Source organism: Corylus avellana, chromosome 9, assembly GCF_965113065.1.
Source record: "Corylus avellana chromosome 9, dhCorAvel1.hap1.2, whole genome shotgun sequence".
In the NCBI taxonomy this organism is placed as follows: Eukaryota; Viridiplantae; Streptophyta; class Magnoliopsida; order Fagales; family Betulaceae; genus Corylus; species Corylus avellana.
In genome coordinates this window covers 15201704-15215654 of record NC_142498.1, presented here as the reverse complement: position 1 = coordinate 15215654, position 13951 = coordinate 15201704, and the positions used below count along the sequence as shown (strand labels likewise).

At 37.4% G+C, this 13951-nt stretch overlaps 1 protein-coding gene across 1 annotated transcript; it reads left to right on the top strand.

The window, feature by feature from the left end:
• Positions 1 to 9347: 9347 nt before the first annotated feature.
• LOC132189577 (Oligosaccharyltransferase complex/magnesium transporter family protein) lies at positions 9348 to 10200 on the top strand. Its single transcript, XM_059604321.2, has one exon. The coding sequence runs from the start codon at positions 9435 to 9437 to the stop codon at positions 9954 to 9956; it is 522 nt and encodes a 173-aa protein (XP_059460304.1). The 5' UTR covers positions 9348 to 9434; the 3' UTR covers positions 9957 to 10200.
• The last annotated feature ends 3751 nt before the right edge of the window (positions 10201 to 13951 follow it).

Below are 13951 nucleotides of genomic sequence, written 5' to 3'. Positions count from 1 at the left end.
CTCAAGATTCTGGTAGAAGGGAATGGACTTCTGAAGAAGATACCAAACTTGTATATCATTACAATGAAGGAAGTGATAGACAAGATACTAGACTTCAACCAAGTTATCTTAGAATTTTGGAGGTGAAGTTCTCAAAGACATTACCAAATATTGGAATCAAAGCAAAACCACATATAGAATCAAGACTGAAACTTTGAAAAATGATTTTCAAGTAATACATGCAATGTTGTGTGGTCCTTATGCATGTGGATTTGGGTGGGACCACATTAGAAAATGTGTAGTTTATGAAGATGCTGTGTAACAAGCACATGTGTAGGTAAAATTTTAATATGTTGCGAATTATATATTATAATCTTATTATGTGCATAATATATCAATTGGATATTATCATATTTGATGGTTTTGTAGATTCATAAAGGGCAGCTACTTTTAAAAATAAAACTTTTCCCTTATATGAGGATCTTTACATTGTCTATGTAAAAGACCATGCTATTGGCAAAGATGCTCAAGCACCTATAGACATGTGTGAAGAAATACTACATGAAAAAGTGATGAAAACAATATTGGCCATAATGAAAAAGATGGGTTGGAAGAGTTTATCGAAGACATGTCGTGCACGTAATTGCCCACCAATGGCAATGGAGGAGAAGGACTTTCAGGTCGGAAAAGAAAAAGGCCTAATAAGAGTACAAATGATAGCATTGCCCATACAATTAGAGAAGTTGGTAACCAACTTGTGACGAATTTAATTGCTGCATCAAAGAATCTTAGCAAGGCAATTACGGGAACGGTAAAACAAGAGAATAGATTAAAAGTTAAAGATGAGCTATCAAAATTAATTGGTCTTAGCAATAATGATTGTCTCAAAGCAACAAGATTGATTGATTGTCAGCCTGAGATAATAGATCTATTCTTCAACGTTCCAGATTATGAAAATGAAGAATTGGTGCTTGGAATACTAATGATGCATGAAGATAAAATATAAAAAATTAAAAATTCTCCACTGCAATCTGCAGCGTACTGCTACAATGGGGATACAAATTAATAAAATTTTAATTTGTAGTATTGAATAGGTTTTAATAAATTCTTATAATAAATTAAAATTTTGATTCTTTATGAGCTTTTGGTAGAAACCCACGTGATGCTCCTCTTGAACTATGGGCAGAACATATACAGGCATGCCATGCCTTGGTTTCCCCACAGCACGTGTGCTGCAGGGGAACCAAGGGGAAACAAGGGGAAAACCCCCTGTACGCGTGGTTTCCCCCTCAGCATGGGGGAAACTCGAGATCTAAATCCCCCATGCCTTTCTTCTCCATATTTTTCGTCCATATGTTTTTTTCGTCCATATATTTTCTTCGTCCATCTTTTTTGTCCAAATATGATCTTCGTCCATTTTTTTTTTCTTCTAAGTTTCTTTTCTGCAGGTCTCTCTCTGTGGACTGTGATCTTCATCTATATTTTTTTTTATTTTCATTATGATTTGTTTTTTCTCACCTGCAACGGCATCTACGTTTTCTGCCGAATCTTCCTCGCTCTGGAGCAACTCCAACTGTAGCAACGATAAGGAAGAATCAAAGAGGTTGGAAAGAGATGGGTATGGTTGACAATTGTTGAAATAGGCGTGGTCATTTTTGTCGGTTCATATATTTCATTAAATGAAAACTGCGGCGCACCTTTCTTCTAGAAGTCCATTTGGGCAGAAGCTTCATTTTCCAACTTCGCCCCAAATGTGGTTTTGAGCGTTTGAAACCTCAAAAGCGCTTTGAAATTTTTTTACCAAACGACCCTATTTTTTCTAAAACGAGCATCTGAGGCCTTAGAAGCGCGTTTTGGGTCTGTGGTTGCAAACGCAAGCAGGCTCTAAGATATTTGGTTAGCTATTAGTGATTTTGTGATTTTTTTTATTTTTAGGAGACAATTTGGTGATTTGCATTAGTAGCAACTTGATTTTAATTGAGATGTGCTTTTTGTTCATTATTATTATGAGACAATTTGGTAATTTGCATTAGCAGCAACTTGATTTTAATTGAGATGTGTTTTTTGTTCATTATTATGACATGTTCCTACAAAATGATATCAAGATAGCTGATGTGCTTTTTTTTTTCTTTTTTTTTTTTTTAAATAAATTGTGATATGATGATTATGTGTTTTTATTTATTTATTATAAATAATTTTGTAGCATAACTAAAAAAAAAAAATGCCATATACTTGACAGAATTTAAAAAAAAAATTAAAAAAAATTATAGTATAGTTGTTTATGTTTCAAAAATAAAGAAAAAAAGTCCGTAATAAAAATAAGGGAAATGCTAAGTGTTCTCCCAACTGTGATGTAACTTTCAAAATTACTGTTGAATCATTATTGACTTTTAATCTATTGGTGATTTTAAAAGCAACATTACAGTTGAGAGAACACTAGAAGAACACAAAGCATTTCCCTAAAAATAAATTATATTTGTATTATAAGGGTATTTTAGAAAATTTAATTACAACATGATTCCATTCACCAGCATATTGGACTGTAGCAAACAAAGGAATATATTATAAGGGTTCTATTCCAGCGTTACAACCAAACTAAAGAATATGAATAGTTATTCAATTCCACACTCTTCTATTCCGAGTAATAACTATTCATTTTCCTAATAAAATAGCCATTCTGCGAACCATACGAGCCATAAGTGGCTGCTTCATATTCGATGGTGCAAAATACCCAATTTCAGTTTACATCACAACTTGATAGTGATTGAAGTTATATATATATTAAGCTCGATTATTAAAAAAATGAAATTGCAAATTTTTGGCCCGATCGGCTCAACATAAACTTGTAAACCAAATGTGTATAAGTTCAGATCAACTCCTCAAACCTATTAATTGTAACTTAGAGTGGCTCCCATTGTAGACGTCCCTTTGGTACATGTAATAAAGCAAGGAGTTTGTAGAGTAAACACCTAAAAAATCTTGAGTTTAACTAGTGAGCCTTAAAAAATATTTTTCAGCTTTTTTATGGTGGTCTATGTGCACCTCCACATCGTACAACCCCAAGCATCAACGTGTCACACGCTGCACTTAACCTAGAATGATGCATGCGAATAGTCCCACATGTGTAGTAGCAGCCTTGTATGTACATCAGTAGAGCTCACAATAGCATAGTGGTAGCGTCGCCCATGCGCATCCTTAACAAACAGAGGCATCAAAGCACGCGATAGGCAACAGCACCACAACTACGTGTATAGTACTGCTGCCACACCACAATGGCGAATGCACTACAACACCACAACACAATAGCACCATGTGAGCACACAAGTTTTGTGTCGTCGCCGTGAGATCGAATTGTATGCTCAAATGTGGAGTTGGAGCATATCTGCTATGTCACATTGTAATGGTACAGTGATGTACAAAACCAAATACAGCCACTATGGAGATGAACGAAGCGAGCGGCAAAGGTTGCAACTCAAAGGCAAGCATGGTTGTTGACGCTTGAAGCAACGACCCTTTTCATGGCCACATTGATCTAGTTACGAGGGTGGCAAGCACTGAGTTTGGTTCAAAGAAGGGGCAGCTGTGGGGGCTTGAAAGACTAGTGATGGCAATAAGGGTGTAGATAAAAGAAAAATTTTTTTTTTTAAAGGCTTCGATTAGGGTTTTATAACTTGTTAGGCCTGAACCGACCCAAATATGTTTTTTTTTTTTTTTTTTTTAATTTGGCTTACCCGTTTTACTCAAGGGCGAGCCAAAAAAATCATGCTCGAGCTCATAATAAGTCGAGCCAAGCCAGTTATATTTAATTTTTTTTTTTTAAAAAAAAAAATTTAACTTCAAGTACTCTTAAACGGCTTAAAAGGCCAGCTTTCATATGAGCATTTGCTTAGCCTAACTAGTTAAGTATGGAGTCTGAGTCAATACAGCAAGGCATTTGGTTTCAAAGAGAGAAGATATGCATCCTTTTATAGATAAGCAAACTTGGGGATTGGTGTTTTCTTAGTAATGTAGGACAAGTTAATAGGTTGTATTCAGACTGCATTGAGACAATGCCCCCTAAAAAAAAAAAAATCAACGTCTCTCTCTCTCAATCTCCCTCACCAGTCATAGCACATCTTCCACCTAAACTCTCATTTTTCACTCTCTCACTCTCGCTCACCAAACAGGTAGTGATAGTGTTTGGGTCTGTTTGATTCTTCAATAGTTTTTGCCTTTCACAATCTCCCTCAATAGTTTTTGGTTGATTCTTTTTCCTTTCATTTGGGTCTGCTCTAATTGAATCGGGGTCTTTTTAATGATTGCTTTCTCTCTCTTTAATCACGAAGGGTCTAGAATTTTTTATTTTCTAACGCTTAAATATAAATGCAATTTTAAGATTTTAATAATTATGAGATTTATAATTAATTATGTGTTACTTAGTTTATATATACACACACGAGCTTATACGAGCTTGCTCACGAGCCTAACCGAAGCGAGCCGAGCTTGCTTCGTTTAATATTCGAGCTATGATTTTGTGTTCACGAAGCGTTTCATTTAATAATCGAGTCGAGCATGAGCCGAGCTTATACGTGCCGATCTCGGCAAAACTTGGTGTCCTAAGCACCATTCCAAGCTACTTCGAGCTAGATGTGTTAAGAAGACCTTGAAGATTAGGTAGTATATGCAGTCATAAGTTATGTTCTAAGTCAATTCAAAATACCAAGTTTTTTATTGGAACTTTAAATTTGAACCAAGGTCTTACAAAATATGGCATTCAAAGCTTCGTCTAAGTTTGAACATACCGCCATAAAAATCATTGTTTTCAGCCTGTAACCCTATTGCAATTCAAATTGAGCAAAAACTAGTTCAAGCCACAAAAAAAAATTTGCAATAAATCAAGGTTCGATTTTTTCCTTAAAGCTTAAGTCTTGCAAGTATGTCTAAGGATTTCTTATACACGTCCAAATACAAGGTTTTAGGGCTTAGTGCATTGCGCTAATAGAGGTTTATTTGGTTCTAAAGCATTCATGCTTATTTTATCTTACTTAGTTAGACCTTCAACCGTTTTTCTTCACAAGAAGCCTTCAGCCTATCGGAGTTCCGGTAAAGATCAACTACAAGAATTGCCCAGCGTTTTACCGGGTATGTGAGTTGCTTGTCTATTACAGGATATGTCAAATGCAAAGGTTTTATAAATATAAACATCTTGTAATTTCTTTTTTTTTTTTTTTTTTTTTTTTTTTTTTTAATATATAGTGGATTGATTTATTGAGTTTGACTTCCCATGAATAGTTTTACTTTTGAAAGTTTTTCAAAAAATCTTCACTTTGTCACCAAATATTTGTGTTGATTGATTGACTGTTTTAATAATATTTGGTGATTATTTGTGTGGTGGTTAATTTTTAAATTCCATATTATTTGGTAAACATCTATTCAAGCCCTTTTTTTTTTTTTTTTTGAAAGAAGTTGGAGTAGCTTCATTAATTATCTCAAAATGATAGGTACACCTTGCTCAAAGGCAAGAAGACCTTTAATACAATCAGGTGGGTCAGTGAACCACACATTTTCCATGCATTGTTTCGACGCCCATCTTGCTAAAACATGAGCTATTTGGTTTGCTTCTCTTGGCACATTTAACATCTTCCAGTGAGTAAAGGATCGGGTGGTTGTCGTTATAGCCTCAATGATGTGGCCCTTATTGCTTCAGTCTGGTTCATTTGCTGTCACCGCCTGCACCACCATCTTCGCATCACCCACAAACTGAATCCAGTCATAACCCAATCTGTTGCAAAAGCGAATGGCTTCCAAAGCAGCTATTGCCTTAGGAGCTGTTGGGTCTAAAACTCCAATCGAGATGAGCACTTTGCCGCTATCATCTGCCCTGTACCCTCAGGATCACCGCTAGTCCCCACCTTCCTTGCTGTTTATTAATCGACACATCCCAATTTGCCATTAGCCAGCCCCCCGGCGGTGCCTCCCACTGTGCTAATCTCTCCATGTTGCATGTATGTCCTCCTACCACATGAGTTGCTTGATATTCCAAGATAGCTTCCATAGTAGACTTAACCACCACTGCCGGAGAGGCAAAAAGACCTCCATGTACAACTTCATTTCACTTTAACTAGAGCCTCCTTGCTATGCCTGGAAACTGGAGGATTTCCTCCCTGTCACACTTTTCAAACATCTCCTCTGCAACTTGTAGGAAAGTCCGATCACGGGAGGAGCTTTTCTGGAAGATCCTTTGCCCTACAACCCAGACATCCGTAGCTAAGGGACAATTCCAAAGGACATGGGCCTCCGTTTCATCTTCTAACTCACAGATTGGGGACTTGGGGTTTTCAATAATTTTGTGCCTGTAGAGGTTCGCTCTAGTCGGTAGGATTCCGTGACAAGCCCGCCATAAAATTTTGTTCTCCACATTTGGAATCGACAGCTTCCACAGCTTCTCCCAAATCACACTAAGCTAGCCCCCATGTGAACTTTCAGCTTGAGTTGCCTTTTCCACCTCTTTTTGCATATAATAAGCGCTACGAACCGAGAAAACCCCCTTGGCCGTACCCCTCCATTAAAAGGACATCATCTTGCCGTGAGCCACTAAGTGGTAATAGGATGAGTTGTGACTCCTCGTGGGAAAAAATCTGGTTCACCAATGCATGATTCCACCCTAGAGTCTTGTTATCCAAGAGCTCACTAACCGTGGCTGTAGGAGCTAGAATAGACGGCTTGGATTGAATCTTAAAAGTGTGAGGTTGAGGAATCCACCTATCTTGCCATATACGTATTTTTTCACCGCACCCCACTCTCCATATCAACCCTTCTCGAAGCAAATCGCACGAGCATTGTATGCTTTTCCAAGCAAAAGACAGTTTTTTTCCTACTTGGGCTTCCAAAATAGAACAGTCCGGGAAAATACTTGGCTTTCATAATTTTTGCAAGAGGGCTTTCCAGCACCTTCCATATCCTCCAACACTGCTTTGCCAAAAGGGCCGTATTGAAGCAAGTGAAATCTCTAAAGCCCATACCCCCACGCTTTTTTGAATGCCCCATACGGCTCCAACTCATCCAAGCGATCCGTTTGTCATTCTCCTTTTGATCCCACCAAAACTTTTGCATTAGTGAGTTTATCTCCGAACATAACAACTTCGGAAGACAGAACACACTCATGCAATAAGTTGGAGTAGCTTGTATGACCGCCTTCAAAATGATCTCTTTCCCAGCTTGAGACAAGAATTTAAATTTCCAATCTTTTAATCGCTTACAAACCCTGTCAATGATGCTTCTAAAGGCTGATGTTCTCGATTTATCCACTAGGGCAGGAAGCCCCAAATAAGTGTCGTATCTCTGAGTGGCTGGTAACCCCGCAAGTTCCAAAATTTGATCCTTGTTAGCTGACAGAGTGTTGTTGCTAAAAAAGATTGCCATCTTGTCTTGGTTCAATTTTTGTCCAGAGGCCGCTTCATACACCCTTAAAATACTTGTCAAGTTGACAATATTGGCCATGCAAAACAATAAGCTATCATCGGCGAAAAATAGGTAGTTAACATGGGGACCCCTTTTTGAAGTGGGGACCCCCGTCAGCAGCCCATCACTATTCACCTTAGTTAACAACGAACTCAGCGCCTTGGCACAAAGCAAAAATAAATAAGGTGATATGGGGTCACCCTGTCGGATACCCCGAGAAGGGGTAATACTCCCACATGGCGTCCCATTCACGAGGACTGCATAGTTTGCAGAGGTAACACACATCATAATCAAATTAATCCACCTTATATCAAACCCCATATGCCGCATAACCACCACCAAAAACCTCTACTCCACCCTGTCATTAGACTATAATTTCAATTGGCGCAATGTGAATATTTCCCATTGATCAAGTCTAAGAAACGCCTACCGTCCATCTTGCCTAACTAATAGTAGTCGATGTTAAACGCTTTTTGGATGACCCTCAATTTTTTTTAATATTTTTTTATTAAATGGGACACGTGTCACATTCTGTTTGAGTACGAAGTGGTAACTGGTAATACTGTTAAAAAATTAATGAAGAGTGGGCAAAATAATTTATTGGATAACAATTAAAATCTTAAAGAGTAAGGGTCCGTTTGAGATTGCAGTTTCAATAAGTGCAATTTTAAAAATTGCATTTTTAAATTACTACTTTTTAAAATCGCAAAACTGTTTGGTAAAACATATTAAAAAATACGTTCTTATCAAACATTTGTTATGAGAAATAGTAATTTTTGTTTAAATTTGCATTTTTTTTTTTTTTTTTTCATATAAGCACCCATAACCTGCTTATAGAAATCCAGATTTATTTTTATTATTATTTTAGATTAAATGCTTTTTAAATCACAATGCCAAATACCTTATATTTTGCGATATCTTTTAAAAACGCAAATTATTTTTGCGTATTCTCAAATGCACCCTAAATCAATAAAATTAAACTTAAGATGTAATTTAATAAAAAGTGATACCTTATCAACGTCGAGCCTTTTTATTTTTATTTTTCTGGATTATTGTCAATTAAAACACAGTAATTAATTTTTTGGGGAAACTTCAGAAAGTCTCCCTAAACTTCCAGCAGTTTTGATAAGCACCCCATGAATTTTCAAAACTCTCACTTAGGCCCCCTGAATTTGGTTTGCTCTCACTTTGGACCCTTTTAACGTTAAAGTCAAATAATTTGACTTTTTATACCCATTTTACCCTCAACCAAAACTACGTCGTTTTGGACTCCAAAACTACCTCACCACCCAACCCAAAACGACATCGTTTTGAGCATAATATTAATAAAAAAAAAAGAAAAAAGAAAAAGGAAAATCAAAATATTAAAAAAAAAAAAAAAGGAAATCGGAAGCCTCCCCCTGGCCGGTCTGGGGGTGGCTGGACCACCCCCAAAAGGCCAAAAAAAAAAAAAAACGTAAGGGGGGGATCGGGTGCATTTGGGGGGGTGGTCCGGCCACCCCCAAATGCACTCGATCCCTTTTTTATTTTTTTATTTTTTTTAATTATTTTTTTTAATATTTTGCTTTTTTTTTTTAATATATATATATACTTACCCAGCCCAAAACGACGTCGTTTTATATATATATATATAAAACGACGTCGTTTTGGGCTGGGTAAGTGTTGTAGTTTTAGAACACAAAAAGACGTAATTTTGGGGAAGGGTAAAATATGTATAAAAAGTCAAATTATTTGACTTTAACATTAAAATGGTCCAAAGTGAGAGCAAACCAAAGTTCAGGGGGCCTAAGTAAAAGTTTTAAAAATTCAGAGGGTGCTTATCAAAACGGCTAAAAGTTTAGGGGAGCTTTTTGAAGTTTCCCCTAATTTTTTTTTTTTTTTTTTTCTTTCTTTTTCTAATCCATTAAAACACAGACGACACAGTACTTACCCACTGAAATGTGGTGTTAGAAACAAAAGTCACGCTTTCTCCCTAGATCCCCTTTCCTCCGACTCAACCTGAACCGCCGCCCAAAATGCGGTCCAAACCGGAAGCCCAATCCCTCACCAGCACAACGGAGGCGGCATCGTCGAACTCCGTGGATCCGATTTTCCACCTGATCCGGATCCTGCCGTTCAGCTTCCTCCGCGCGCCGAAGCTCCGCCTGAAGCTCCCAACCCTAACCCTGCCCTCCCCGATGACCGTCTACGCGCTCGTCCTCCTAACTTACTTCATGGTCGTCTCCGGCATAGTCTACGACGTCATCGTCGAGCCCCCCGGCATCGGCTCCACGCAGGACCGCGCCACCGGCTCCGTTCGACCCGTCGTGTTCCTCCCGGGGCGCGTCAACGGGCAGTACATCGTGGAGGGCCTCTCGTCCGGCTTCATGTTCGTGCTCGGCGGCGTCGGCATCATTCTCATGGACCTCGCGCTCGATCGCAACCGCGCCAAGTCCGTCAAGGTCTCCTACGCCACCGCGGGGATCTCCTCAGTGATCATTGCCTACGTCATGAGTATGCTCTTCATTAGGATTAAGATCCCTGCTTATCTTAGATGAATTTTGCAATTCTCGTTTGCACATCCTGGATTTTTGAATGGAATTATGGATCTGTTCTCAACTTAATAGCGCCATATGTAGGGATTTTGCTATTTCTGAATTATGGTATAATGTGATCTGCTTGCGTACAACATTTCCAAATGAAACACGTGCCTTTGTTTTCTTATAAAGAAAATGGGGCTTGAGTTGTTATAATCTCGTTGCTTCCCATGGTTTGAATTATATATTCAGTTCTCACTTGATACGTACTTATCAAAAATAAAAATAAAAAAATTTATGTTTATACGTGAAATTAGGTATAATGAAATGCTTTAATTATGCAATTAAAGGGCTCTTTTTATTGTTTTTTTGGGTTTCTTTTTTGTTTGGATTTCTTCCTTTTGAATATGTATTCTGCAGTACTAAGTGGTGGTTGAATTAGAGCAATGAGATGAACTGATTGGTTGATGCTGTGAAATAGTTAGCCTATCTATATTAATTACTCATTGTACCTGAGACCCTGGATGGTATGTAAGTTGAAGCACGAGCTGTTAAGCTGCGTTTCTGGGTTGCACCAACAGCTACTACGTTTTTGTATTGTGGAGAGTTAGTGTCTAGATTCTCTGCGTGTACAACCTGAAGCTTTTTATGTGATGTAAAGTTTGAGATTGAGATTTCATGCTTCATTTTGTTTTTCTTATTTTTTGGTCTATGAATAGCTAGTTTGTATATTTTTTCTGTATTTGTGAGGATGAAGTAGGTTGTTGTTGGGGACCAACAAGACGGTGATGTAAGTTATAAAGAATAGAGGCAAGAGTACTCTATAGTCATAAACAGAATCAACCTAAAATCTATTGGATGGGATTAACTATAAAAAATTTTAAGAACTAAGGAAGTTGTTTTAAACTTAAAAGGTCGAATGCAATGATGTTGCAAAGAATAGGAGTTCAAGCCTTTGTTCTTGTGTGTTCTTCAAGTCTGTGATGTTGGACGGGAGGCAAAGCAGTGAAGACAACTCAAGTTTTTAGATTGCTCTTTCAGGTTGTGAACAGTGATCCGATAACAGGATTTTAGTATATTAGAGTTTGAAAGCTATTTAATGGATGGGTAAAACAAAAGAGCACGCAGCGTGCAAATTTTTTTTTTTTTTTTAAAAAAAAAAAAAAAAAAAAATTTTTTTTGCACGGGCGTGCGCCCTGTATCAGTGCCCTTAATGGATATGTGGTTTGCGGCTTTTAATATATATGGGAAAGATAGGATCTTAAGCTCGGTGTGGGTTTATTGGAATCAGAGAAATTGCTATAGAATTAAAAGGAAAATAATGGTAATCTCTAGGCATCTCACCTTGTTTTACTCTAACCATTGCACCTAAATTTTTCTTCTTGACACTGACATGTGGAAGAAGAATTACATCACACAACCATAAAAACATAGTTGTTGCAAAACTCTCATCAAATTGTTGTCTATTGAATTGAAATTGTCACATCAATTTGTATATGAAAAAACTAAACTAATCCTTGTATGACATAAACTTAAATGGATTTTGACTATTATAGCCAAGCTATATAACTAATTAAACCCACAATTAAGAATCCAACAATATAACGTGACCCAAAATAAAACCCAGTGGACCACTAGTACAATTTATGTATTGGCTCCTTGCTGATTGCATCATTGTATGGATAACTATTTTAAAGAATTCAAAAAGTTGTTTAAACTGAAAAGGTGAAATGCGACGATGTTGCAAATAGTAGGACTTCAAGCTTTCTTCTTGTATGTGTGTATTTTGTTTGGATGGTGGTATCCGTATACTTTAAGCTTTTTAGCCCCAAAGGAAAAACACTTGCATGCTCCATTCTTTTAAGTTCTTCTTTGCATCCTTCACTTGTTATTTCATGCATAGTTGCTATCCCATTTTTCAAGATTTATACTACTCATGTCAGACTTGTGGAGTTGCTTACTCAATATGGAGTCTCTAACGATCAAAGGAAAAACACTAGTCATATCTGCACTATCACTTTAAAATGACTAGTCAATTTAGAGTTTTCTTAGAATTACTTATAATGCCCAATTTCACCTAGTAAGCAATGTGAGACTTAACACCTAAGAGATCTCTTATAAACTACTTACTCTCTATGTGGCTACTCGTCTCCCCAACATGGGATCGGGGTGTTACAAATTCTCCCCCTTAATCTCCTAACGTCCTTGCCAGGTCTATGTCATGTTGTGCTGATAATACCGCATGGTATTACTAGGTGACTCTTTTCTCATATTATGACAGATTAAACTGTTAATTTATTTGGATGGGAATTGCAGTATGATTGGTTGGATATTTAAGTATTTAGGCACTCATTTTAAATTGGAATGGTAGAATGTGACTTGTCACAAGGAATAGAAGTTCAAGCCTGTAATCATTTGTTTGTGTGCATGCCCATATATGTGTGGGTTGCTTCTTTTGCTTGGATGCTCCGTGCAGATTTAAGCCTTTGAATATCAGATTTATTGCTTTTGCGTTCTTTTTCTTTTTCCCTTGATTACCTCTCATACTTTAGGCTCTTCTTTACAGATATCACTTATTTCATGCTTAGTTGCTTTCCCCTATCTTTTATGATGCCTATGGCTCACATAAGACCTGCTAAGGCTTTTCATGCAATTGGTTTGTTAAGGGACCTTTTAAGCGCATATGCTGTAGTTTATTTTAAAAGCACCTAAGCCAAATCCTGTTAAAGCAGCCTCCCATTGAGCCATTGTGTCCGTTGCTGGTCACGATAGTTGAACCTTTAATGAGCAGTTAGCAGCCACGTGGAACCCCACTCTACCATACTAGTGGGCATCAGGCACGAGCCTGCCTCCCTAACTAGTTTGAATAAGATTCTTAAATTCTTGATGGAATTTCTCTGGTACCCAATTCCACCGAATTAGATTCTACGAGAATTACATTCTGTGCCAATCAATCTGGGAAAATGCATTTCACCACAACATTGATTGGCTCTTAATATTTTAGCATGTCGTAAGTCGACAACGGCCCCATGTAATTGTTCTCAAATTCCAACACCCACCACATAACATAGTAGCCAGTGAAGGAGAACGATTAAACATAGAAGGAAAATTTTACTTACGCCCACCACATAACATAGTAGCCAGTGAAGGAGAACGATTAAACATAAGAGGAAAACTTTACTTATTCCTAAAGTATTACGAATTTTGTAACCGTAATATCAAATTATCAAAATTTGCAATGTTGACATCTCAAATTTTTGATGATTGAGGTAAGATTATGAGAGGTAAGTGAAGTTTTCGCAACACAAATAATAAAGAGAAAAGAGTGCACCTGTGGTGGAGTGATAGACAATCAAGGAGAAGAGATTCCTAGTGAAAGTTGTGCACAAAAAATAAGGCAGTAGTGAACCTATTCCTTATCTTTTATGCTCGCTCTACCATTAACCCTACCCATATTCTTCAAGTACTCGGCTGATGTCATACATGCAAAAGCTCTAAGAAGCATGGAGAATGCAATGGTTTGATTACAGCATTCAGTTGAAAATTTGCTGCGGAGTCGGATATGGAATCTGAAGCAACTCTAATGTCTTCCGAAGCGAAAAAATGTATCTCTCCAGGGGCTCTCAAGCGCGATCTGCCACCCTCTGGCAGCGGGGCAAGAGGCGACGATCCCAACTGTAAAAGTTGTCAGCCTCCACCATCCAACCCTTGGAATAGAGGGTGCTCCAGGTTATGCAGGTGTAGGAAGGGGAGGGAAACATGAGCTCAAGAAGACTTAGTGACTTGAATGTTGTATTGCTTTTGTTTTCCTATTCAAACAAGGGAAAAAGGGAACTACAAAGATAATTACAATGGTTTATATTGCTTTTGTTGAAAAGATACACAATTAACAAATAGCTCAAAACATAAAATATTTAAAAGTTAAAACTACATTCAAATCAGATCTTTTTTCAATATATATATATAATCTAAAAAACATTAACAAGATAAAATATGTCTCTCCAGCTAAAAGTAAC